Source organism: Cygnus olor, chromosome 29 (assembly GCF_009769625.2).
Source record: "Cygnus olor isolate bCygOlo1 chromosome 29, bCygOlo1.pri.v2, whole genome shotgun sequence".
NCBI classification, from domain to species: Eukaryota; Metazoa; Chordata; class Aves; order Anseriformes; family Anatidae; genus Cygnus; species Cygnus olor.
The window spans coordinates 1,829,775-1,852,603 of NC_049197.1; the positions used below are offsets into that span (position 1 = coordinate 1,829,775).

Here is a 22,829-nt window from a genome sequence, read left to right on the forward strand (position 1 = left end):
CCTACTCCTTAAGATTCTGACAGCCCCAATTTCCAGCATCCTGCCCCAAAAAGCAGCTGGAGGCCGTCTGCCCTGACCTCCGCCTCACAGATATGTGCGGCGGTTGAGGCCGAGCTAGAAGGAAGGATGAAAACGCAGATTTGGGAGTTCTATAGGGGCATTTTCAGCCAGTGAGAGCCCTGTGGCCCCCCAAGCACCCACAGCACCTACATGGCCACAGCCTCCAGTGTCTGCCTCAGCAGTTTGTGGAGGCTGCTGATCTCCATCCGTAGCTCCTTGATTTTAGGGGAAGAAAAAGACTTTGTTAGGGTTTCTCCCATCTCTCCTCTCCATTTTGCTGGATTTGGGGGCTCTGTGGGAGCCGTGCCCACACAGCGCCCTCGTAATGCTGCAAAGCCTCCATCGGGTCCTGCATGCCGCACATCATCTGCAGAACTGGGGGGAACAGGGATGAATTTGGGGTGCCGGTGGTGGCTCCCGTCCCTTTGGAGTCCTGCGGGAGTATTTACTTGAGGAGAGGGATCACGTTGCTCACCTTGGCGAAGGCAGATCGTGGCAGGAGACCACAGCAACGCAACAGGGCTGGAGGCCATGGCCACACTGGCCTCCACAGATGGGCATAATGGGGGAGGGGCCGCCAGCCCCACATGTTGTTGTCCCCCCCCCAGCTGAGGGAGCTGGTTCGTTAGCATTTGACGAGGCTCGGCTGCCTCTTACCTGCAGGATAGCATCCTTCTTTGCCTCCAGTGCCTGAAGATTCTCCTTCCTTCCCTTGGCCTCAGCAAGCAGCGTTGAGTTCTGCTCCGGAGGAAAGTGGGTTGATACCCAGCGAAATTGGACTAAAAGCTGCTGGTGGTGCATTGGGGTGGGGGCACAGTGCTGCGGGGCACCCCTGGCTCTTCGTGCGCGTCCTCACCGTCTCCTGAAGGCCGGTGACTTCCTCCACAAGGCCATGCTTCTCCCTTTCCTGGAGGGGAAAGAGTGTGCCGTTAAGTTGCTGGGGGCAGCCCCATAAGTTGCTGGGGGCAGCCCACTAGTTGGGGGGCATGCGACCGGAGGCTGCACACCACCAGGTCTGGCCCTGCTGAGGCCAACGCAGCCTCACTGCCGAAGGCAGGGCAAAGGCCAGCGGCCAGCAGCCAGGAGTCACCGCATCACCTTGGCATTGTTTTAAGAGGAAAAAAAGGGAAAATGAGCAACAGAGTTGCCGAGCAGCTGGGGCGGGGCACTCACCAGACGCTGATTTTGTTCTGTCAGGCCTCTCTTCTCCTCCTGAAGCCTCCTCACCTCATCCTCCAGGTCCTCCAGCTTTTGGCTGGTTGCCCCGCCATGCTCCAATGCCTGCTGGGCACTGCGAGAGACAGATGGCCGCTGGTCGTCACCCGGCAGCACTGCTGCAGCGACGCAGCTGCAGCTGCCCGCATGTCCCTGTGCCCCGTTCCCAGCACCTATGGGTGCCCCCTGACCGGTGGAGCTGCGCCGTCAGCCCTGCCACCTCTTCAGCCAGCTGGGCATTCAGCTCCTCGGCTGACTCCAGGGCACAGCGCAGCGTGGCGTTCTGGCTGGCCAAGTGCTGGTTGGAGCGCTCCAGCTCCTCCTCGATGCTCCTGCTGTCCCTGCAGTGAGAGGAGGCTCATTAGCACCGCTGAGGTGTGTTTTGGGAGCCCGATGATGCCGGTACCTACAAGGTCACGCTCTCTCTTTCGCCGCCATAGCCCTCAAGATCCAATGCGGCTGTGAGCACGCGAGGTCCTGGGAGAGTAGAGAGAGATGGGTCTCCGCATCCATGGAGCCCCAGCAACAAAACCACAGTGCCACTGATGCCGTGAGCGTCTGTGAGTCTGCCCCACCGCTCTGAATTGCTGCCCCACACCTCCAATTGCTGCCCCACGTCTCTCAGTTTCTGCCCCGCTACTCTCCTTTCCACCCCACATTGCGGCGTTATGGCTGGGCACGGGGTGGCTCAGTGGTTTGTGTGCAATTGCGTTTTCCACCAGAGCCTGCACCCCGTGCGCAGGAAAGAAGGAGGTGTCGCTCAGCTGGGACTTCGAATTAGCAGCGCTGCCAGCAGGCGCAGCATGGCTGGAGTGGGCACTGATCTGTTTTCCGGTGCGCACACCTACCGCCTGTTACATCCAGCTCCTCAGCAGACTGCGATGCCCTGGGGAAAGAAAAGCATTGAGGCGTTGGTGGGAATCAGTGAGATGCGCACGTGGCACGGCAACTCTCTGCCACACTTCCCACCGGGGCTCCTGAACCAATCGGTGTCAGGGCGCGGAGCCAGAATTCCAGTATTTGGCTCCTGAAATGCCACTGTTGCGGCACGGAAATGTAATTCCATTATCTAGCTCCAGAAACGCCCGGTGTTGGGCTGCAGAGCCCGAATTCCCACGTTGAGACAGGTGTTGCAGGCGCAGAGCTGAAATGCCCACATTTAGCTTGAAACGCCCAGTGTCAAGGCACGGAGCCATAATTCCGTTGTATGCTCCAGGCACACCCAGTGTCCGGGCACGGAGCTGTAATGCCGCCATCTGAAGCACTGCCCCCGCATGCCTCTTTTTCCCCAGGCGCTCACCCGTCCCACTGACAGTGGGCGATCCACTCACGCATGACGGCGCGGAAGGTGGGCAGATCCAGGGCCCCCCCCGCTGCCGTCAGCTCCAGCATCTGCCTGAGCTCCTGCAGCTGCTGCTCCTCGCCGCTACGCCCCGTCACCGCCCGCAGGTACTCCACGATGCGCCAGGCTGGCACCGCGCCTGCCATCAGAGGCAAAGCTCACCACACGCCCCGCGTCTCTCGGGCAGCGCGCGCGTCCATCGGGCTGCCTGTGCATCCACCCCTTGGGCTCCAGCCCCCGCGCGTCTTCCCGCGGCGTCCCCCAGCTTCCGCGCGCCATTCGGAAGGTGGAAACAGGCAGCACGGAGCGAGAAGGAGGCCACGGGGTGGAATCGGGGGCCCGGCACCGCTACCTGTCTGCTCCGTGTCACAGGCAGCGAAGGCGCAGTCCAGCAGGGACTCCTCCAACCAGCCACCCTCAGCCCCGCCTGCGGGAGGGCAACGGGAGAGGTTACGGGGCCCGACGGGGTGCTGCCTGGTACGCATGGACCTGGACGCCATGCGCCCTTTGGGGCCATGCTGGGGCCCCCCAGCTCATTCTCTGGGGGGCCGCCTAACGCCCTCTGGGCAACAGGCAGTACGTACTTGCTGCGCTTTCTCTGCTCTCCATGCTCCCACGGCACTGAGGGGACACGGGGGGACCTGCTTCTCCTCACGGCTCCTCACAGCTCCTCACAGGGAATGGGTGCGAGCCCCGCCCACTTCCCGCCCTCTCGGGGAAGGGGGCGGGGCCACGCTCAGCCCCCTCCAGGCGCAGCCCCGCCAGGGCTTGGAGCAAGGCACCAGCGCTGTGCCGAGCTTGCGAGGCCTCGGGCCTGCAGCCTGCTTGGGCTGAGCTTCTCCGCAGCAGTGGGAGGCCTGGTTTCTCCTTTCTTTAGTTGGAACAGCAGTCCCTCTACTGAGGAGGTGGCGCTCTCCAGCTTTGGCTTCCCTTTGTTTGCTACAAGGCCACCTGGAGGCCGCCTGCCGCGATCTCCGCCTCGCAAACGTGTGCAGTGGCTGGAGGCCGAGCCAAGAGGGAGGACGAAAGCGCAGGCTTGGGGGCATTTTCAGCCAGTGGGGCCCCCGTGTCCCCCCCTGTCCCCACAGCACGTACATGGCCACAGCCTCCGCTGTCCTCCAGTTCGTGGAGGCTGCCGTTCTCTATCTGCAGCTCCTTGATTTGGGGGGAAGAAAACCGCCTTTGCTAAGGTTTTCCCCATCTCTCCGCTCCATTTTGCTGGATTTGGGGGGGGCAGGGGGTGGGGGGTGGGGGCTGGGCCTGCACAGCGCCCTCATAGTGCTGCAGAGCCTCTGTCAGCTCCTGGGTGCGGCACGCCATCTGCGGATCCAGGGGGAACGGGGACATATTCGCGGTACTGGGGGTGGCTCCCATCCCTTTTGGGGTCCCGGGGAGGGGCATTTCTTTGGGGGGGGGTCACGTTGCTCGCCTTGGCGAGGGCAGATCGCAGCAGGAGAGGGAGGCTTCGCAGCAACGCACCAGGGTTGGAGGCCAAGGCTGCGTTGGCCTCTGCAGGGGGGAGTAATGGGTGAGGGGGTCCGGGGGGGTTGCCTGCAGCCTGGACAATTCGGCACACACACTATGTGGAGCCATCCCCTGCACGTCCGGCGCCGCAATTAAAGAATGCCTGCCTTCGGAAACTCCGATTTGCGTCTCAGAGAGTTTCTTTGACTGACTTTTACAGTAACAGGTGGGCCTGCGCCCAGGTGCGGCACTGGCTGCACTGGGAGCGGGGATAATGGGGTTCTGGGAGCACTGGGATCAGGACATAGGCACTAGAAGGGACACAATGGGGATCACGCGATGGAGAACAATGGGGATCACGCGATGGAGACAAGGTAGAACTGGGAGCACTGGGAATGGGGATAATGTGTGCACTGGGATGAAACCGGTGAGGACAGTGGGAGCACTGACATGATGACAATGGGGCACTGGGATGGGGCTGAGAGCACCCATAGGTGGCCCTGGAGCACACTGGGACATACTGGGACACAGCGGGCCCTGCTGCACCCCCAATGCTTCATGCCCCCCTCCCCAAACACTTTGTGCACCCCTACCCCACTCAAAGCCCCGCCCAAATGACCCTCCCATAGGGGCCCCCCATTCACGCTGTGTGACGCGGGGCAGTGCTAGGCACAGCTTTATTCCTCCTTTTTGGGGGGCGGAACATACAGAGCCTCCCCCAGAAGTGGGGTACCGTGGGGGAGGGGGACTTCACCGGGGGCATTTGTGTGCACCCCCTTTCCCCATGGCGCAGCGGTCAGTAGCTTCCGTGGGCGCGGTCCCGTGCTACGCAGGGGGAGCTAAGACCTGGAAAAAGCAGGGGGGTGTTACCTGGGGGGCTGGGACTGCAGGATGGGGGGGCTGGGCTGGGGAAACGACCTGGTGCTGTGACTCCCAGCCTGGCCACTGCAGGGCAACTATAGGGCGGGGGGGCATGTAGTGTGCCCCAAGCACCGTGCTCTGTCCCACAGCCCGCCCACGCTTTGCCCTACAGCCCCCCACTCCACTCCATAATTCCCCCCTCCACCCCCTTTCCCCTTTCCCCCCTAACCCCGCTCCACACTCACTCTACCCCACAGCCCCACGCGCTGCCGTACCCGCTATGGGGCTTGGGCTCCCACGTGCCCCACAGCAGGGTCCGGTCGCTTTACCTGGGGCTTCTCACAGTGGGGGGGATCTCAGGTAGCTCAGCTCCAGCCATGGGGCGATGTGGTGCAGGAGGCAGAGCAGTGCCAGCAGCAGCACCAGCAGCAGGTGTGGGAGGAGCCTGCAGGGGCACTCAGTGATCTGGGGGGAGATCTGGGGCGTGCAGCACCCCTCCGAACCTCCAGGGCTTTTCCTGGCCCACAGTGTGGGGTGCTGCGACCCACGGCAGCGGGAGCCCCGCTTACCACCATGTGCGCCAGCAGTTCTGGTCTGCACGCTGGGAGGGCTGTGGGGAACATGGTGATTTGAGGGGGCGGTGACATGGCTGTGCCTCCTCTGCCCCCCACTGGACATTTTCTGGGGGAGAAGATGTGATTCTGGCGATTCCTACCTCCCTCCATGGCTCCGTGCTGAGCGGCTGTGCCTCAGGCTCTGGGGCTCGCCTGTGGGAGGAAGAGGCTGGGGGGGCTGGAAACTGGGGCAGCGATTGGCATTGGGGGGGTGGGGGTGATGGGCACTGCGGGATGCGGGGAGGGCTGGGAAGCGGGGGGGGAAATGGGCAGTACGGGCAAGGGGTAGATGGGAAGTCTGAGGGACCCAAAGCGCCACGTGCCCTCACTCCTAGCCAACGCAGGTTTGCAGGGGCCACACTTGTGTCCACGCTCTTTGCATGCCCACATTTACCCCATTTTTCTTTTTTATTACCATTTTACCCATTTTTTTCCCTCCCACCTTCCTACTCCTTAAGATTCTGACAGCCCCGATTTCCAGCATCCTGCCCCAAAAAGCAGCTGGAGGCCGTCTGCCCTGACCTCCGCCTCACAGATATGTGCGGCGGTTGAGGCCGAGCTAGAAGGAAGGATGAAAACGCAGATTTGGGAGTTCTATAGGGGCATTTTCAGCCAGTGAGAGCCCTGTGGCCCCCCAAGCACCCACAGCACCTACATGGCCACAGCCTCCAGTGTCTGCCTCAGCAGTTTGTGGAGGCTGCTGATCTCCATCCGTAGCTCCTTGATTTTAGGGGAAGAAAAAGACTTTGTTAGGGTTTCTCCCATCTCTCCTCTCCATTTTGCTGGATTTGGGGGCTTTGTGGGAGCCGTGCCCACACAGCGCCCTCGTAATGCTGCAAAGCCTCCATCGGGTCCTGCATGCCGCACATCATCTGCAGAACTGGGGGGAACAGGGATGAATTTGGGGTGCCGGTGGTGGCTCCCGTCCCTTTGGAGTCCTGCGGGAGTATTTACTTGAGGAGAGGGATCACGTTGCTCACCTTGGCGAAGGCAGATCGTGGCAGGAGACCACAGCAACGCAACAGGGCTGGAGGCCATGGCCACACTGGCCTCCACAGATGGGCATAACGGGGGAGGGGCCGCCAGCCCCACATGTTGTTGTCCCCCCCCCAGCTGAGGGAGCTGGTTCGTTAGCATTTGACGAGGCTCGGCTGCCTCTTACCTGCAGGATAGCATCCTTCTTTGCCTCCAGTGCCTGAAGATTCTCCTTCCTTCCCTTGGCCTCAGCAAGCAGCGTTGAGTTCTGTTCCGGAGGAAAGTGGGTTGATACCCAGCGAAATTGGACTAAAAGCTGCTGGTGGTGCATTGGGGTGGGGGCACAGTGCTGCGGGGCACCCCTGGCTCTTCGTGCGCGTCCTCACCGTCTCCTGAAGGCCGGTGACTTCCTCCACAAGGCCATGCTTCTCCCTTTCCTGGAGGGGAAAGAGTGTGCCGTTAAGTTGCTGGGGGCAGCCCCATAAGTTGCTGGGGGCAGCCCACTAGTTGGGGGGCATGCGACCGGAGGCTGCACACCACCAGGTCTGGCCCTGCTGAGGCCAACGCAGCCTCACTGCCGAAGGCAGGGCAAAGGCCAGCGGCCAGCAGCCAGGAGTCACCGCATCACCTTGGCATTGTTTTAAGAGGAAAAAAAGGGAAAATGAGCAACAGAGTTGCCGAGCAGCTGGGGCGGGGCACTCACCAGACGCTGATTTTGTTCTGTCAGGCCTCTCTTCTCCTCCTGAAGCCTCCTCACCTCATCCTCCAGGTCCTCCAGCTTTTGGCTGGTTGCCCCGCCATGCTCCAATGCCTGCTGGGCACTGCGAGAGACAGATGGCCGCTGGTCATCACCCGGCAGCACTGCTGCAGCGACGCAGCTGCAGCTGCCCGCATATCCCTGTCCCCCGTTCCCAGCACCTATGGGTGCCCCCTGACCGGTGGAGCTGCGCCGTCAGCCCTGCCACCTCCTCAGCCAGCTGGGCATTCAGCTCCTCGGCTGACTCCAGGGCACAGCGCAGCGTGGCGTTCTGGCTGGCCAAGTGCTGGTTGGAGCGCTCCAGCTCCTCCTCGATGCTCCTGCTGTCCCTGCAGTGAGAGGAGGCTCATTAGCACCGCTGAGGTGTGTTTTGGGAGCCCGATGATGCCGGTACCTACAAGGTCACGCTCTCTCTTTCGCCGCCATAGCCCTCAAGATCCAATGCGGCTGTGAGCACGCGAGGTCCTGAGAGAGTAGAGAGAGATGGGTCTCCGCATCCATGGAGCCCCAGCAACAAAACCACAGTGCCACTGATGCCGTGAGCGTCTGTGAGTCTGCCCCACCGCTCTGAATTGCTGCCCCACACCTCCAATTGCTGCCCCACGTCTCTCAGTTTCTGCCCCGCTACTCTCCTTTCCACCCCACATTGCGGCGTTATGGCTGGGCACGGGGTGGCTCAGTGGTTTGTGTGCAATTGCGTTTTCCACCAGAGCCTGCACCCCGTGCGCAGGAAAGAAGGAGGTGTCGCTCAGCTGGGACTTCGAATTAGCAGCGCTGCCAGCAGGCGCAGCATGGCTGGAGTGGGCACTGATCTGTTTTCCGGTGCGCACACCTACCGCCTGTTACATCCAGCTCCTCAGCAGACTGCGATGCCCTGGGGAAAGAAAAGCATTGAGGCGTTGGTGGGAATCAGTGAGATGCGCACGTGGCACGGCAACTCTCTGCCACACTTCCCACCGGGGCTCCTGAACCAATCGGTGTCAGGGCGCGGAGCCAGAATTCCAGTATTTGGCTCCTGAAATGCCACTGTTGCGGCACGGAAATGTAATTCCATTATCTAGCTCCAGAAACGCCCGGTGTTGGGCTGCAGAGCCCGAATTCCCACGTTGAGACAGGTGTTGCAGGCGCAGAGCTGAAATGCCCACATTTAGCTTGAAACGCCCAGTGTCAAGGCACGGAGCCATAATTCCGTTGTATGCTCCAGGCACACCCAGTGTCCGGGCACGGAGCTGTAATGCCGCCATCTGAAGCACTGCCCCCGCATGCCTCTTTTTCCCCAGGCGCTCACCCGTCCCACTGACAGTGGGCGATCCACTCACGCATGACGGCGCGGAAGGTGGGCAGATCCAGGGCCCCCCCCGCTGCCGTCAGCTCCAGCATCTGCCTGAGCTCCTGCAGCTGCTGCTCCTCGCCGCTACGCCCCGTCACCGCCCGCAGGTACTCCACGATGCGCCAGGCTGGCACCGCGCCTGCCATCAGAGGCAAAGCTCACCACACGCCCCGCGTCTCTCGGGCAGCGCGCGCGTCCATCGGGCTGCCTGTGCATCCACCCCTTGGGCTCCAGCCCCCGCGCGTCTTCCCGCGGCGTCCCCCAGCTTCCGCGCGCCATTCGGAAGGTGGAAACAGGCAGCACGGAGCGAGAAGGAGGCCGCGGGGTGGAATCGGGGGCCCGGCACCGCTACCTGTCTGCTCCGTGTCACAAGCAGCGAAGGCGCAGTCCAGCAGGGACTCCTCCAACCAGCCACCCTCAGCCCCGCCTGCGGGAGGGCAACGGGAGAGGTTACGGGGCCCGACGGGGTGCTGCCTGGTACGCATGGACCTGGACGCCATGCGCCCTTTGGGGCCATGCTGGGGCCCCCCAGCTCATTCTCTGGGGGGCCGCCTAACGCCCTCTGGGCAACAGGCAGTACGTACTTGCTGCGCTTTCTCTGCTCTCCATGCTCCCACGGCACTGAGGGGACACGGGGGGACCTGCTTCTCCTCACAGCTCCTCACAGCTCCTCACAGGGAATGGGTGCGAGCCCCGCCCACTTCCCGCCCTCTCGGGGAAGGGGGCGGGGCCACGCTCAGCCCCCTCCAGGCGCAGCCCCGCCAGGGCTTGGAGCAAGGCACCAGCGCTGTGCCGAGCTTGCGAGGCCTCGGGCCTGCAGCCTGCTTGGGCTGAGCTTCTCCGCAGCAGTGGGAGGCCTGGTTTCTCCTTTCTTTAGTCGGAACAGCAGTCAGGCATCTGCCTGAGCTCCTGCAGCTGCTGATGATCAATAAAAGAGCAGCTATGTCTTGGCCAAGTAGCAAATGTCATTTGCTATGTAATGCTTTATGCCATCATTACAGCAGTTGTTATGTGTCACTGCAACTGTATTACAGTAAGAGTCACACACATTGATGAAGAATTAATTCTGATGGAGCTGAACAAAGTGCCGCGGTGATAGAACTGAAGAAGCACAGCAGTGATGGAACCAGAGCTGGCCTCAACAAGTACAATACAAAACCACTCACCACCTCCTCTGCCCTGAAGGGCTGTTAGGACAAATGGAGCCCAAAGTCATGGACTAAGTGAACTCAACAGACATTTTAGAGGGATGGCCCATAGACTAAAGGAATGATAGCTCTGTGTAGGTTATCAAAAGGCCAGAAAGGTGGTGATTAATTAGGATGTCACAGAAAACTTGGGACCTGAGCATGTTGTAAATGGTATCGAATAAGGGGTGGATATTATCTTGGATATTTCAGATAAACAGTGTTAATTTTCTTGAAAAAGTGCTCCCAACGGAAGCCTTTGGGTACACCTGAACTCCCTTGGGGAGCCTTTACGCAACCCCACACAAAACAGGGCTCTTCGCTTTCTCTCTTTCCAAACAACCCTAACCGTAACCCTAACCCTAAATATGGGGTTGGGGTTGGGCCTGGGCCCAATATAACCCAAATACGGGCCGGAGCCTTGTCCCTAACCCCAACCGCCCTGAAACCCCAACTGCCCTGAAACCCCAACCGCCCTAGCCACACCAAAACCCTTAACCCCCCCCCAAAAAAACAACCCTCAAAACCCTAAAACCCTAACCCTTAAAACCCTAAGCCTAAAAACTTTAAAACCCTAACCCTAAAACCCTAACCCTGAAAACCAGCCCTAGTGCCCTAACCCCAAAACCTTAAAACCCTAACACCTTGCTGCCCTTACCCTGAAATCCTTATTCCCCTAAACCCTAACAACTCTAACCACAACCCTAACCCTTAACGTCAACCCCCTAACGCTAATGACAGTCACCTTAATCCAAACCCCAAGTTGCCCCTAACCCCAGACAAGGAACAAAGAAACAAACACACAGATGCAAAGATGAAAACTACAAAACACAAAACCCTGGATACAGGTCCCAAATGCTACAGACAGGCCCCAAACCCCAAACACAGGCCCAAAACACTACAGAAAAGTCGCAACCCCAGACACAGGCCCAGAATGCTACAGTTAGGCCCCAAAAGCTCCAGACACATCCCAAAACCAAAATGCAGGCCCCAAATGCTACAGAAAAGCCAACAAACCCAAGATGCAGGCCCCAAATGCTACAGACAAGTCCCAAAATACCAGACAGTCCAAAATGCTATAGACAAGGCCCAAGTCCCAGATGCCAGTACCAAAGGCTTCAGAGAGGCCTCAAAAGCCTAGACAAAGCCCCCAAAGTCTCCAGACAATCCCCAAACACTACAGACTGGCCCAAAAACCCAGACACAGTCCCAAAAAACCTGAATGCAGGCTCAAAATGCTATTGACAGTCCCAAACACCAGACGCATGCCCCAAACACTACAGACAGGCCCCAAAAGCCAGAAGCAGGCCCCAAATGCTACAGCCAGGCCACAAACCCCAGACGCAGGCCACCAACACTACAGACAGGCCCAAAAGTGTGAATATAGGCCCCAAGCACTACAGACAGGCCCCAAACCCACGACACAGGCCGCAAACGCTACAGACAGGACAAAACCCCAGACGAAGTCCCCAAACACTGCAGAAACACTCCAGAGGCATGGACACAGGCCTAAACACTGCAGATAGGCCCCAAACTCCAGACGCAGACCCCAAACACTACAGAAAGGCCCCAAAACCCAGACACAGGCACAAAATGCTACAAACAAGCACCAAAAGCCTAGGCACAGGTGCCAAGCGCTACAGAAAGGCCACAAAAGCCCAGAGACAGGCCCCAAACTCTATAGACAGGCCCCAAACCCAAGACACAGACCACAAACGTCTACAGACAGGCCCCAAACACAAGACACAGGCCCCAAACCCCAGACACATGCCACGAACGCTACAGACAGGACACAAAAGCCCAGACACAGGCTCCAAATGTTACAGAAAGGCCCAAGAAGCCTAGACGCAGGCACAAATACTACAGACAGGCCCCAAACTCCAGACAGGCCCCAAATACTACAGACAGGCCCTGAACCAGAGACGCACACCCAAAATGCTACGGACAAGCACCAGAAGTCTAGACACAGGCTGCAAACACTACAGACAGGCCCCAAGCCTCAGACGCAGGTCCCAAACCCCTACAGACAGGCCCCAAACCCCTAGACGCAGGCCCCAAATGTCTACAGACAGGCCCCAAAGCCTGGGCATAAGCCCCAAAGGCTACAGACAGGTCTCAAACCCAAGACGCATGCCACAAACAGAATCCAAAAGCCCAGACACAAGACCCAAAAACTACAGAAAGGCCAAAAACCCATATGCACACTGCACACTCTACAGCCACACCGCAAATGCAAGATGCAGGCCCCAAATGTCTGCAGACAGGTCCCAACTCCCAGACACAGTGAGATGGGGAAGATGCTAAAACTTATCTGAATTAACATTTAGCTACGTATGTGGTAAAATATCCTAATTATCGGGGATGTAGATGAGAACTGTTATAAATGACTGAGTATCAAATAGGATTACAATCAAAGTTTACAATTTATTAAACGAATAGAGGCAAGCAAACAGCACTGTGTGCGCCAGGAGTCTCTGCTCCACCAGGACGCACACCTGTTACGTAAGGTGGCTAGTTTTTATGCTCCCAGGCTAATACATATTCATTACTACTTCTAGAAGAGGCAGGGTTATTATAATTGGTTTCCGGAATCCGAAACCCTCCCAGGGGCGCCTGTGTATCAGTCTCTGGTGGTCTCTCGGGGGTCGCTCGGGCTGAAGGCTGGTGGTCTTCCTCCCAGGCTTTTGTCCTTCAGTCGTCCTTCAGCTCCCCCTTCCTCCTTATTTGGTAGCCTCTGGGCCGGATTTCAGAAACTCTCGCAACATCCCATGCAGTAGTCAGCAGTTTTCCCTAAAAACCCCTTTGTTCTCTTATCACCTAGACTCGGGCCTCCATGTTAACCCTTCAAATCCCTTCATGACACGAATTGCTGGACCATTCCTTACAGAACCTTATGAGACGCAGATGTAAAAAGGAAGATATCGCTCAAGGCCAACGGATGAGGGAAGGACGAACAACTCGTTAGGGAAGGATGTACAACTTGTTGGCAGGAAACAAGGGAAAGATAAACAAAAAAACTCCTAAATACTGTCCAACAGAAGGTCAAAGTCCAGAAAGGTAAAATGTTTAACCTCCTCTTCCTCGTTGCCTTCATCCTGAAAGACCCCTGCCCACGACCACCAGGCTACATTGCGCAGGCACAACCAGGAGGACCTAAGGGCGGGGAGTATGGAAATGAGTACTTGGAAGAGGTCCGCCTTTTCGGGGAAAAGAATGAATATGTATTAGAGCTCATGTAATATGTAACAGTATTCATGTATAAAACTGTGAGAGTCGACCGGGAAGGTGCGCACTTTTTGAGGGAAGCTATTCCCAGTGCGCCCGGTGCACTGCAATAAAGTATACCTACTTTACAACTCTATGGTTGTAGAGTCATTTCTGCGTGTCAACAGGACTCAAAGGCTACAGATAAGCCTTAGAAGTCCAGACGCAGGCCAACAAGGATACAGACAGGCCCCAAATCCACAATGCAGGCTCAAAACACTACAGAAAGGGCTCAAAAGCCCAGACAAAGGCCCCAAATGCAATAGGCACCTAATCCCAGAGGCAGGCTCCAAATGATATGGATAGGCCCCAAAACACAGGACTCAGGCCCAAATGCTATGGACACGCCCCGAACCCCAGACACAGTCACAAAAAGCTACAGACAAGCACCAAAAGCCCGGACACAGTCCACAAATGCTACAGGCAGGCCCCAAAACCCTAGAGGCAGGCCATAAAAGCCACAGACAGGCCCCAAACCCCAGATGCAAGCCCAAAAGCCTACAGGGAAAGCCCACAGACGCAGGCCCCAAACACCCACAGACACGGGCCCCAAACACCCACAGACGTGGGCCCCAAATGCCCATAGACGTGGGCCCCAAACGCCCACAGACGCGGGCCCCAAACACCCACAGACATGGGCCACAAACTCCAGACACATGACGAACCAGGCCCAAACACTATGGGCAGGCCCAAACATTACAGATAGGTCCCAAACTCCAGATGCAGACCCCAAACACTACAGACAGGACCCTAACCCAAGACACAGGCCCAAAATGCTACAGACAAGCACCAAAAGCCTAGGCACAGGCTGCAAATGCTACAGACAGGCTCCAAAGCCTGGACATAGGCCTCAAACCCAAGATGCATGCCACGAACTCTAGACAGGCCCCAAACCCCAGACGCAGGCCCTAAACTCTACAGACAGGCCCCAAAAAGTATACCTACTTTACAACCCTATGGTTGTGGAGTCTTTTCCGCACGTCAGTTTGGCGAGCCAGGCAGGAGGACTCTGTTCAGCTGTGGAATCAACTGTGGAGCGGACCTCCTAGGCGCACCCCGAGCCTTTTTTTTCTTTCGGAGGAGCTCCTCTCCCAGCCACTCACTGCAGGGATAGAGGAAGATCCTGTGGTTGTGGACAAATGGTACACCTTAATAAAGGTAAGCCAATTGGCCGGGGAGGTCGATAAGCCGCATAGAGACGTCTAGCGCGCGACATGAACCCCGAGGGCATCCTGGGAGGTGGCCGATAGAGCGGCCAAAAAGGATTTGGAGGCCGATAGAGCAGACAAAAGGGGTTGGAGTAGAAGCCGCTATATACCCTGGTTCTAGGAACCACAAGGAACCTCCTAAAGATTGTGGAAGAGACAGGAGGAGGGTAAGCTAGCTTTAATGGTAACTGGCATGGTGTTCGCAGCTGCTGGGAGAATAATTCTAATTGGAATAATAATTGTATGTTGTATCTGTAAAGGCCCGGGCATTTGTTGTTAAAGTATTCTTTTAAACATATGTAAACATATGTAAATATAAGGTAATGTAATATAAGAACTGCTATTGGGGTGTATGCTGAAGGGAACTAGATTTGCCCAGGCATATTATCGGTCCGTCAGGCTTAAATGTCCTCAGTGTAATCGTCTACAGGCAGTTAACTTGGGGTGGCCTGATTTTATTTGTATATATTGTGGATTTTGGAGGGATTTGGATAGACTAGCAACCAGCTTCTGGGAAGACGGTGGAACATGAACTGCTGTAGATTAGAATGGGACAAAGCCAAAGCAAAGAAATCCTGTGGAAAAGCCCCTTAGGATGTATACTAACACATTGGAGGAACATAGAAAGAGGCATTGGGGGGCAGAAGCCTTATATAAACATTTGATCAGAGAAATTGTAGCAAGGAAACTATACACCACTGTGAGACAAGTGACTCAGCAGTGTGACCTTTGCCTCCAGACTAATCCCAAAAATACTCCAAAATTAGAGATAGACCAAATTGGAAAGGGTAATGGGCCTGGACAACAATGGCAGATTGATTTTTCAGAACTCCCAAGAAAAGGGGGGTACCGATATATGTTGGTATTAACTGACACCTTTTCAGGTTGGCTAGAGGCATTTCGTACCAGAACAGCCAAGGCTAGGAAGGTGGTAAGAATATTAATACAGGAAATAATACCACGCTTTGGGGTACCAGCTACTATATCCTCTGACAGGGGACCGCATTTTATCTCAAGAATAGTGCAACAGATCAGTCACCATCTAGGTATAGATTGGCAACTTCATATCCCATATCGCCCTCAGTCGAGTGGCCAGGTAGAAAAGATGAACCACTTGATCAAAAAACAGATTGTCAAGTTGGGACAGGAAGCTAATCTGGCCTGGCCTCAGTCTCTTCCTCTGGCTCTCTTACGCATAAGAACAAGACTGAGAGTGAAGGAGGGACTGAGCCCTTTTGAAATCCTGTATAGATGATCCTATGGAATACAGAAGGGAATGTCCACACAAGCCGGAGACAAAATTATGACCTCCTATATGGTGGCATTAGGGAGACAACTAGACAAAATTGGAAAACATGTAGCTGGAACCCCGGAGTAGGGGTTTGGACGGACCTATATACAATGTACAACCTGGAGATTATATACATGTAAAGTCTCTTGCAGAAAAGACTCTGGAACCCCAATGGAAAGGACCCTTTCAGGTGCTCCTTACATCATACACCACAGTTAAGATTAAACAACAACCTGCTTGGATTCACCACACAAGAATTAAGAAATCAATGTGAGGTCTGTGGACACTTGAGACGACGGGACCAAATAAGTTGAAATTGAAAAGGCAACATGTATAGATTTGGGGCATTGCTTGCAATTATTGTATCAGCTCAAGCATGGAAGGAAAACTCGTATGTAAACATAACTGAAAGAGTGGCCTAATCCTTAAATTTATATGACTGTTGGATATGTACTGCACTTCCGAGGGGCAATATGGAAATCCCGCTGTACGGGATACCCTCAGGAAACTGGACTAATGCATTATATAATAATCAGACGTGGTCCGCTAAACGCTGGGGAATGGAACAGGTAAATTATACCCTCCCTAAGGGACTGAAATTTGCTTTACAAGCATGGGGAAATGTTACTGTTAAAAGTCGATGTATGGGGGACAATGATAGCAGCGAACAAAAGATCTTGTGTGATTTGGGGCTTAGCTTTGGTCAGGAACCTGGTTGTTCAAAAATGGTAAATGCAGGTGGATATAATCTAGCCAAAAGCATAGACACAGGCTCTAAACTCTACAGACAGGCCCAAAAACCCAGACAAAGGCCCCAATGGCTCCAGACAGGCCCCATATCCCAGACACAGGCCCCAAACACTAATTAAAGGCCCAAAAAGTACTGATGCAGGCACCAAATGATACAGACATGCCCAAAAACCCAGGTGCAGGCCCCAGATACTCAAGGCTAAGATGCAACATGGCTTCATGGATTGATGGAAAGCAGCCTTCATCCTTAATGAGGTGTGTGCAGGCTCTATAGGATGGGGCTTCAGGCACCTCTTCACCTGCGGAATCACACTGCCATCAGGTACCACCATGCCAGACAAACTTTTTCTGCTAAAAAACCCTTCTTAGAAGCCATGCGGCATTCGAGTGACTTGCTCTGCTCCAGTTCTAAAGACTGATGTTACAGCCCACCTTGCCTATGGCACCTGATAAACAGAAGAGAAAGCAACCACAGCGCTTGGAAACCATCACTGCATGTGCCGCTCCTTGTTTGCTCTCTGGCCTCGTCTCAAATCCTCAGCCACTTCTGTGGAGAGCCTGCCATGGCACCTGCAAAGCAAGATGGAGACCCTTCATAGTCACTTCACACTACTTGGCCATTCCGCTCCAACCCAGCTCACGACCAGCCCACCTTCTTGTGCTGCTCTTCAGTGTGCAGTTTGCCCCTCTGAGACTGTATGAGACACCTATTAAAGAGGAAGAAAAGCATAGGCTGAGGCAGCATCCAAAGCCACAGCATGGCTAGGACAGTTACTCTCATCTGCTCCCTTACCTCTGCCCGCCCACCTGCCCCCGAGGCAGATGCTTCCATCTGCTCTCTTAAACCAGCTATTACGCCTCTAAAATGCAAAGAGGGGACATTTAGAATGACAGTGACAACAGCACCCCAAAAATAACTGCTTTATCTGTTCATCACTCACCTTGCAAGAGGCAGCTCTAGGTGTGACATCCCATGTTGTACGCTGCGTTTCAGCTTTAACAAATGGAAACATAATCAGAAGATACTCATTCAGCTGCCAGTATTAGCACCCATCCCACAACAATACAAGTGACCCCATTTTTATTTTTATCATTTCAGAACAGCAGACAACTTGCCTTAGCACCTCAAAAGTAGATCAAGCCAGTCACTGAGTTGCTGATCAAGAGCTTGACAGTTCCATAAGGCACTCTTTCCTTTGGCCAGTTCCTCCTAAGGTTTATCTACTGCTGGGAAAAAAAAAAAAAAAAAAGCCTACAAAACTCCACATCTGCAAGCTTTCAAGATTCAACAACGACTCTTTTCAATGTTCAACCTCCTCTATTCAAGCACTATGCAAACAGCTGCTTGCACACAGCTCAAGTCTCCCCCTCCACATCTGCCAAACACCACAGAGATGACTGTGCCAGCTGCCCTTGAGTACTTGCCCAGAGACAGACCGGATGTCATTGGACCACCATGTTACCTATCATCACTAACTGGCAGGCAGGACAGCTCCAGGCCAAACACACACACAAGCATGCTACAAACATCATAAACAAAACACAGGAGAACACCAGGTGCCAGAAGAATGACTCCCAGAAGGAAGCCCTATGGCGACAAGTCAGCACAGATGCTCTGCGGCAGATCAAGGAGAGACTCAAATGCCATGACCTGTGACTGAAAGCGACCACCAAAACTGGGATGATGGAGGCATAAAAAGCACAGATTTACAACAAGAGACCGGAAGAATGGAGTGCAAATCCCATAAGAAAATGCTTTAATAATGAATACTCAAGAAAGAGCTCCTGATGTGGCCCAGATGACTTCCGCAACAGTGAGGATGGAAATGGATACCATCTGAAACCGACTATCATGCCCAAGACCTGAAACAGATCCACGCTTTAAGCTCCGACTACAATACAAGAATCGCTCAATCAGCCTTGAGATGATGACACAAGCATTTAGGACCTTTGGCTTGGCTACCGAGTTGCCTGTCTAGTCAGTCCAATGCAAAAAGCAATGAGGATAACAAGACCCAAGGAGCGCGTAACATATGACGATCATATCAGGAAACATTAATGATACAAAAAAACTACACACACAGAAGAAATGAGCTCTTTAAGCTCCCACTGCAAGACAAGAACTGCTCAACTGGCATTATTCCCATGAGGTGATGTGTTCAACACCCTCAGGATGGCTTCTGCAGGGCCTGCTGAGCACCAGGAAATGAAGACTATAGTACAGCAACAGGATATGAAAAGCAACAGGAAATACAAGAATATAAGAAATATAAGAATATATAAGAAATATAAGAATATAAGAGCAACAGGAAATGAAGACTTTAGTACAGCACAGACAACACAGAACACAGACACCAAGCTGGAACTGCCCTGCCTGGCACATGCTCACACTGTACCTGACAGAGCCCCCACATACCCTCCCTCTGCCTGACCGTGACCAATCCTGAAAGGCCTCATCTGCTGCAATGACTTAAAAGCATATACCCTTGCTCTATGTGTCCATTCACAACCCCAACCCAAACATAGCATTTGCCTCCCCAGCTTAGCTTGGGAATGCTGGGAGGCAGATTCCATCCTCAACAAGGAACACAAAGGCTAGCCAGGACGTTGCTAAAGGCACAAGGATCCTCTTCACCTGCAGAAATAGATTGGCACACCAGCCAAACTTCTTCCAATGCAAATCCTCCTCAGAAGCAAAACAGTAGTCAACTGACCTGCTCTGCTACTGAAGTCAGATAACACAGCTGGCACAGGCCACAGCACCAGAGTAATGGGAGGTGAAGTGACTGCAGTTCTCAGAAGCCAGCATGCCACTCTTCTCCTCCTGCCCAACCTTACATCAAATATGAGTCTCACACTGCTTTTCAGCATACGGCTTTATCCCTCTAAGACTGTGTGACATGACTTTTTTTTTAAAAAAAAAAAAAGGGGGCAAGGGGGAGAAGTACAGACTGAAAGCATCCACATGCCATAGCTCACCTGCATCAACTGCTCTTTCCATTACCACAGCTGCTCACCCCTCCCAAGGCCGAACCCTCCGTCTGCCCTTGTGAGCCAGCTCTGCCACCTGTAAAACCAAAGAAGGGATGCTTTTTGACTTCAGTGACAGGGTCACACCTCAAACACACCTGCTCCTTTGGCAAGCTGTTCATACCTCACCTGGCCCAATACACCTCTGGTGGAGATTGACGCTTTGCACCTTCTATACAAAAAAACGCTGTAAAAAAAAATCACCATTAAGAAGAGCTGATGACACAACCCAGATGAAAGGTGAATGCCCAAAGATATCTGCATTGCAAAACTGTTGGATATGTAATCATACAGGAAAAGGGGGTTTAACTAACAATGTACATAGGTAAAGGACTCGTGACCATGTGAGAATCAAAGAAGGGAGTTCTGGAAGACAAGAGAGATGTGGAGGATGAGAGTCACCAAGGAGCCTGAGGCATAGGTAAATAACAAGAGGAGATAAGAGCAAAGACCGCTACGAGGCCCAGGGGAAAAGAAAAGTAACAGAGCATGACCAGAATCAGGCACAGGATCAGGAGGTTGCAATAAGGTATGTACCAGCCCAACACATACGTCAAGACAAAGATCAGCAAATGACAAGACAAAGGGACCAAAGGACTGTAAAGGGCGGTTGCAGGGTTTTTGAAGGAAAACATCTGGAAGAAAAGTGTATAAAAAGAACGTAGCTGGGTTGCAATAAAAACTCTTGCTTGATCACACTAAGAGTCCGTGCAACCAGTCGCCACACAGAACAAGACAGGCAAGGCTGTGCTTCAGGCTTCTATGACAAGACAAGAATTGCTCAGCAGGCACAAAGGTGAGGAGCAGAAACATTCGAGACCCTTGGGACAGCTACCCTGGTGCTCACTGAGCTCAGCGAGCAAGAAGGATACCGAGGCCTGGGACGGGAACGGTTAAAGACACAGCACAGACTACACCAAAGAAGAGACACAGGCTGGGACTGCCCTGCCCGGAGGATGCTCACATTACACAGGAAGGAGGCCACACAGCCTTCTGCAGATTCAGGACCACCCTCTCTGATGCACTGACCACCCCTTGCCTTGCTGGGCAAATCCCCACCTCCCCCTAACCAACCAACTGGCGTAAACATAGCATTTGCCCCTTGACTTAACTCTTATAGGTCTGGATCCATCCTTGACAAAGGCTGGCGCTAACCTCACAAAGAAACACACTGTAGAGCCTCAGGATGCTTGCTGAGCTCAAACAACACGGAGGATACCAAGATCTGAAAAAGGGCAGTATGAGAGATGGAACACAGACTACACAAACCACATTGTAAAAGAAATAGGAGCTAGAACTTTCCTGCCCAACAATCAGTCCCATCACACAGGAAGGATGCCACACACTCCTCCAAACCAAACCTACCAATCCTGAACAGCCCTCTCTGCTGTAAGGACTCCAACCACACCGCGCCCTGCTGGACAACTCCCCACCTCCCCCTGCCAAACACCACGCAACACACATACTATTAGCCCCTTGACTTAATTCTCAGGGGTCAGAATCCATCCTCAGTGTGGACCACAGAAGGCCAGTCCTGCTGTATGTGGGGTTGTGTACTGCTGGCATACGTGTTTTTAGGGTCATAATTAGGGTAAGGGTTAGGGTTATGGTTAGGGTTACGATTAGGGTTGTTTGGAAAGAGAGAAAGTGCAGAGACCTGTCGTGTGTGGGGTTGCATAATGGCGCCCAAAAGGAGTTCAGGTCTACCCAAAGGCTTCCATTGGGAGCACTTTTTGATGGGAGAAACTGGCAATGTACGTTTTTTTGGGTCCTAATTAGGGTTAGATTTAGGGTTACAGTTAGGGTTACAGTTCAGGTTGTTTGGAAAGAGAAAGCGCAGTTCTGTTGTGTGGGGTTGCGTAAAGGCCCCCAAAGGGAGTTCAGGTCTGCCCAAAGGCCTCCGTTGGGAGCACTTTTTGATGGGGGAAATTGGCAACATACATGTTTTGTTAGGGCCCTAATTAGGGTTAGTTTACAGTTACAGTTAATCTTGTTTAGAGAGAGAGAAAGCACAGAGTCCTGTTGTGTGTGGTGTTGTGTAAAGGCCCCCAAAGGGAGTTCATGTTGACCCAAAGTCTTCCGCTGGGAGCACTTTTTGATGGGAGAAACTCACGACATATGTTTTTTAATGGTCATATTTAGGGTTAGGTTTAGTGTTATAATTAGGGTTACATTTAGGCTTGATTGGAAAGAGAGAAAGCACAGAGTCCTGTTGTGTGTGGAGTTGCATAAAGGCTCCCCAAGGGAGTTCAGGTGTACCCAAAGGCTCCCGTTGGGAGCACTTTTTGATGGGAGAAAGTGGCACCATACGTGTTTTCTAGGGTCCTAATTAGGGTTTGTCTCAGTGTTCCAGTTAGGGTTACGTTTAGAGTTGTTTGGAAAGAGAAGGCGCAGAATCCTGTTGTGTATGGTGTTGTGTAAAGGCTCCCCAAGGGAGTTCAGGTGTACCCAAAGGCTTCCGTTGGGAGCACTTTTTGGTGGGATAAAGTGGCACCATATGTGTTTTTTAGGGCTACAGTTAGGGTTAGGTTTAGGGTTGTTTGAAAAGAGAGAAAGCACAGTTCAGCAAGTTCTCCATCCACCCTGCCCAAGTCCCAGAAGGCAAAGCCAGGGACTGGAAGAATGAAGAACTGCCCAGTGTAGAAGATCAGGTTCAAGACCATCTAAGGAACCTGAAGGTGCATAAGTCCATGGGACCTGATGAGCTACATCCATGGGTCCTGAGGGAACTGGTGGACTTGCTAAGCCATTGTCCATCATATCTGAGAAGTCCGTTGAAGCACCCACTGAATGGAAGAGGGGAAACATAACCCCCATTTTAAAAAAGGGAAAAAGGAAGACCCAAGAACTACAGACCAGTCAGTCTTACCTCTGTGCCTGGTAAGATCATAGAGCAGATCCTCCTGGAAACTCTGCTAAGGCCCATAGAAAATAAGGAGGTGACTGATGACAACCAACATGGCTTCACTAAGGGCAGACTGTGCCTGACAAATCTGGTGGCTTTTTATGATGGGGTTACAACATTTGTAGACAGGGTAAGAGCAACTGACATCATCTACCTGGAGCACAGCAAAGCATGTGACACTGTCCTCCATGACATCCTTGTCTCTAAATTAGGGAGACAGGGATTTGAAGGATGGAGCACTAGGTAGATAAGGAACTGGTGGGATGGTCTCAGTCAAAGAGTTGTGGTCAATGTCCAGGTGGAGATCAGTTTCCTTTTGTGTGGGGGGTTGCGGAAAGGTTTCCAAAGGGAGTTCAGGTCTACTCAAAGTCTTCCGTGTGGAGCACTTTTCGATGGGAGAAATTGGTGACGTACATGTTCTGTTAGGGTCATCATTAGGGTTTTGTTTAGGGTTTTTAGTATTTGGAGAGTGTAGACCTGAACTCTCTTTGGGAACCTTTATGCAACCCCACACAGAACAGGACTCTGTGCTTTCTCTCTCTTAGCTCTCTTGGTGTTAGGTTTAGTGTTCAGGTT

The 22,829-nt window shown here is 53.7% G+C and overlaps 2 protein-coding genes and 1 long non-coding RNA gene across 3 annotated transcripts; all 3 read right to left on the reverse strand.

The window, feature by feature from the left end:
• Positions 1-206: 206 nt before the first annotated feature.
• LOC121061047 (protein KASH5-like) lies at positions 207-3,266 on the reverse strand. Its single transcript, XM_040539338.1, has 10 exons — positions 3,202-3,266; positions 2,970-3,044; positions 2,576-2,756; positions 2,124-2,161; positions 1,686-1,752; positions 1,496-1,616; positions 1,234-1,428; positions 917-967; positions 718-798; positions 207-266 (listed from the first exon to the last, which is right to left on the reverse strand). Exons 1-10 carry the CDS (start codon positions 3,224-3,226, stop codon positions 207-209), a joined length of 894 nt encoding a protein of 297 aa, XP_040395272.1. The 5' UTR covers positions 3,227-3,266.
• Positions 3,267-4,747: 1,481 nt separating this feature from the next.
• Positions 4,748-5,806, reverse strand: LOC121061165. Its single transcript, XR_005814979.1, has 4 exons — positions 5,658-5,806; positions 5,512-5,552; positions 5,272-5,387; positions 4,748-4,927 (listed from the first exon to the last, which is right to left on the reverse strand). It is a non-coding gene; the product is annotated as an uncharacterized LOC121061165 (long non-coding RNA).
• Positions 5,807-6,207: 401 nt separating this feature from the next.
• Positions 6,208-8,982, reverse strand: LOC121061048 (protein KASH5-like). Its single transcript, XM_040539339.1, has 9 exons — positions 8,971-8,982; positions 8,577-8,757; positions 8,125-8,162; positions 7,687-7,753; positions 7,450-7,617; positions 7,235-7,352; positions 6,918-6,968; positions 6,719-6,799; positions 6,208-6,267 (listed from the first exon to the last, which is right to left on the reverse strand). The coding sequence occupies exons 2-9, from the start codon at positions 8,666-8,668 to the stop codon at positions 6,208-6,210; spliced, it is 675 nt and encodes a 224-aa protein (XP_040395273.1). The 5' UTR covers positions 8,669-8,757; positions 8,971-8,982.
• Positions 8,983-22,829: the final 13,847 nt, after the last annotated feature.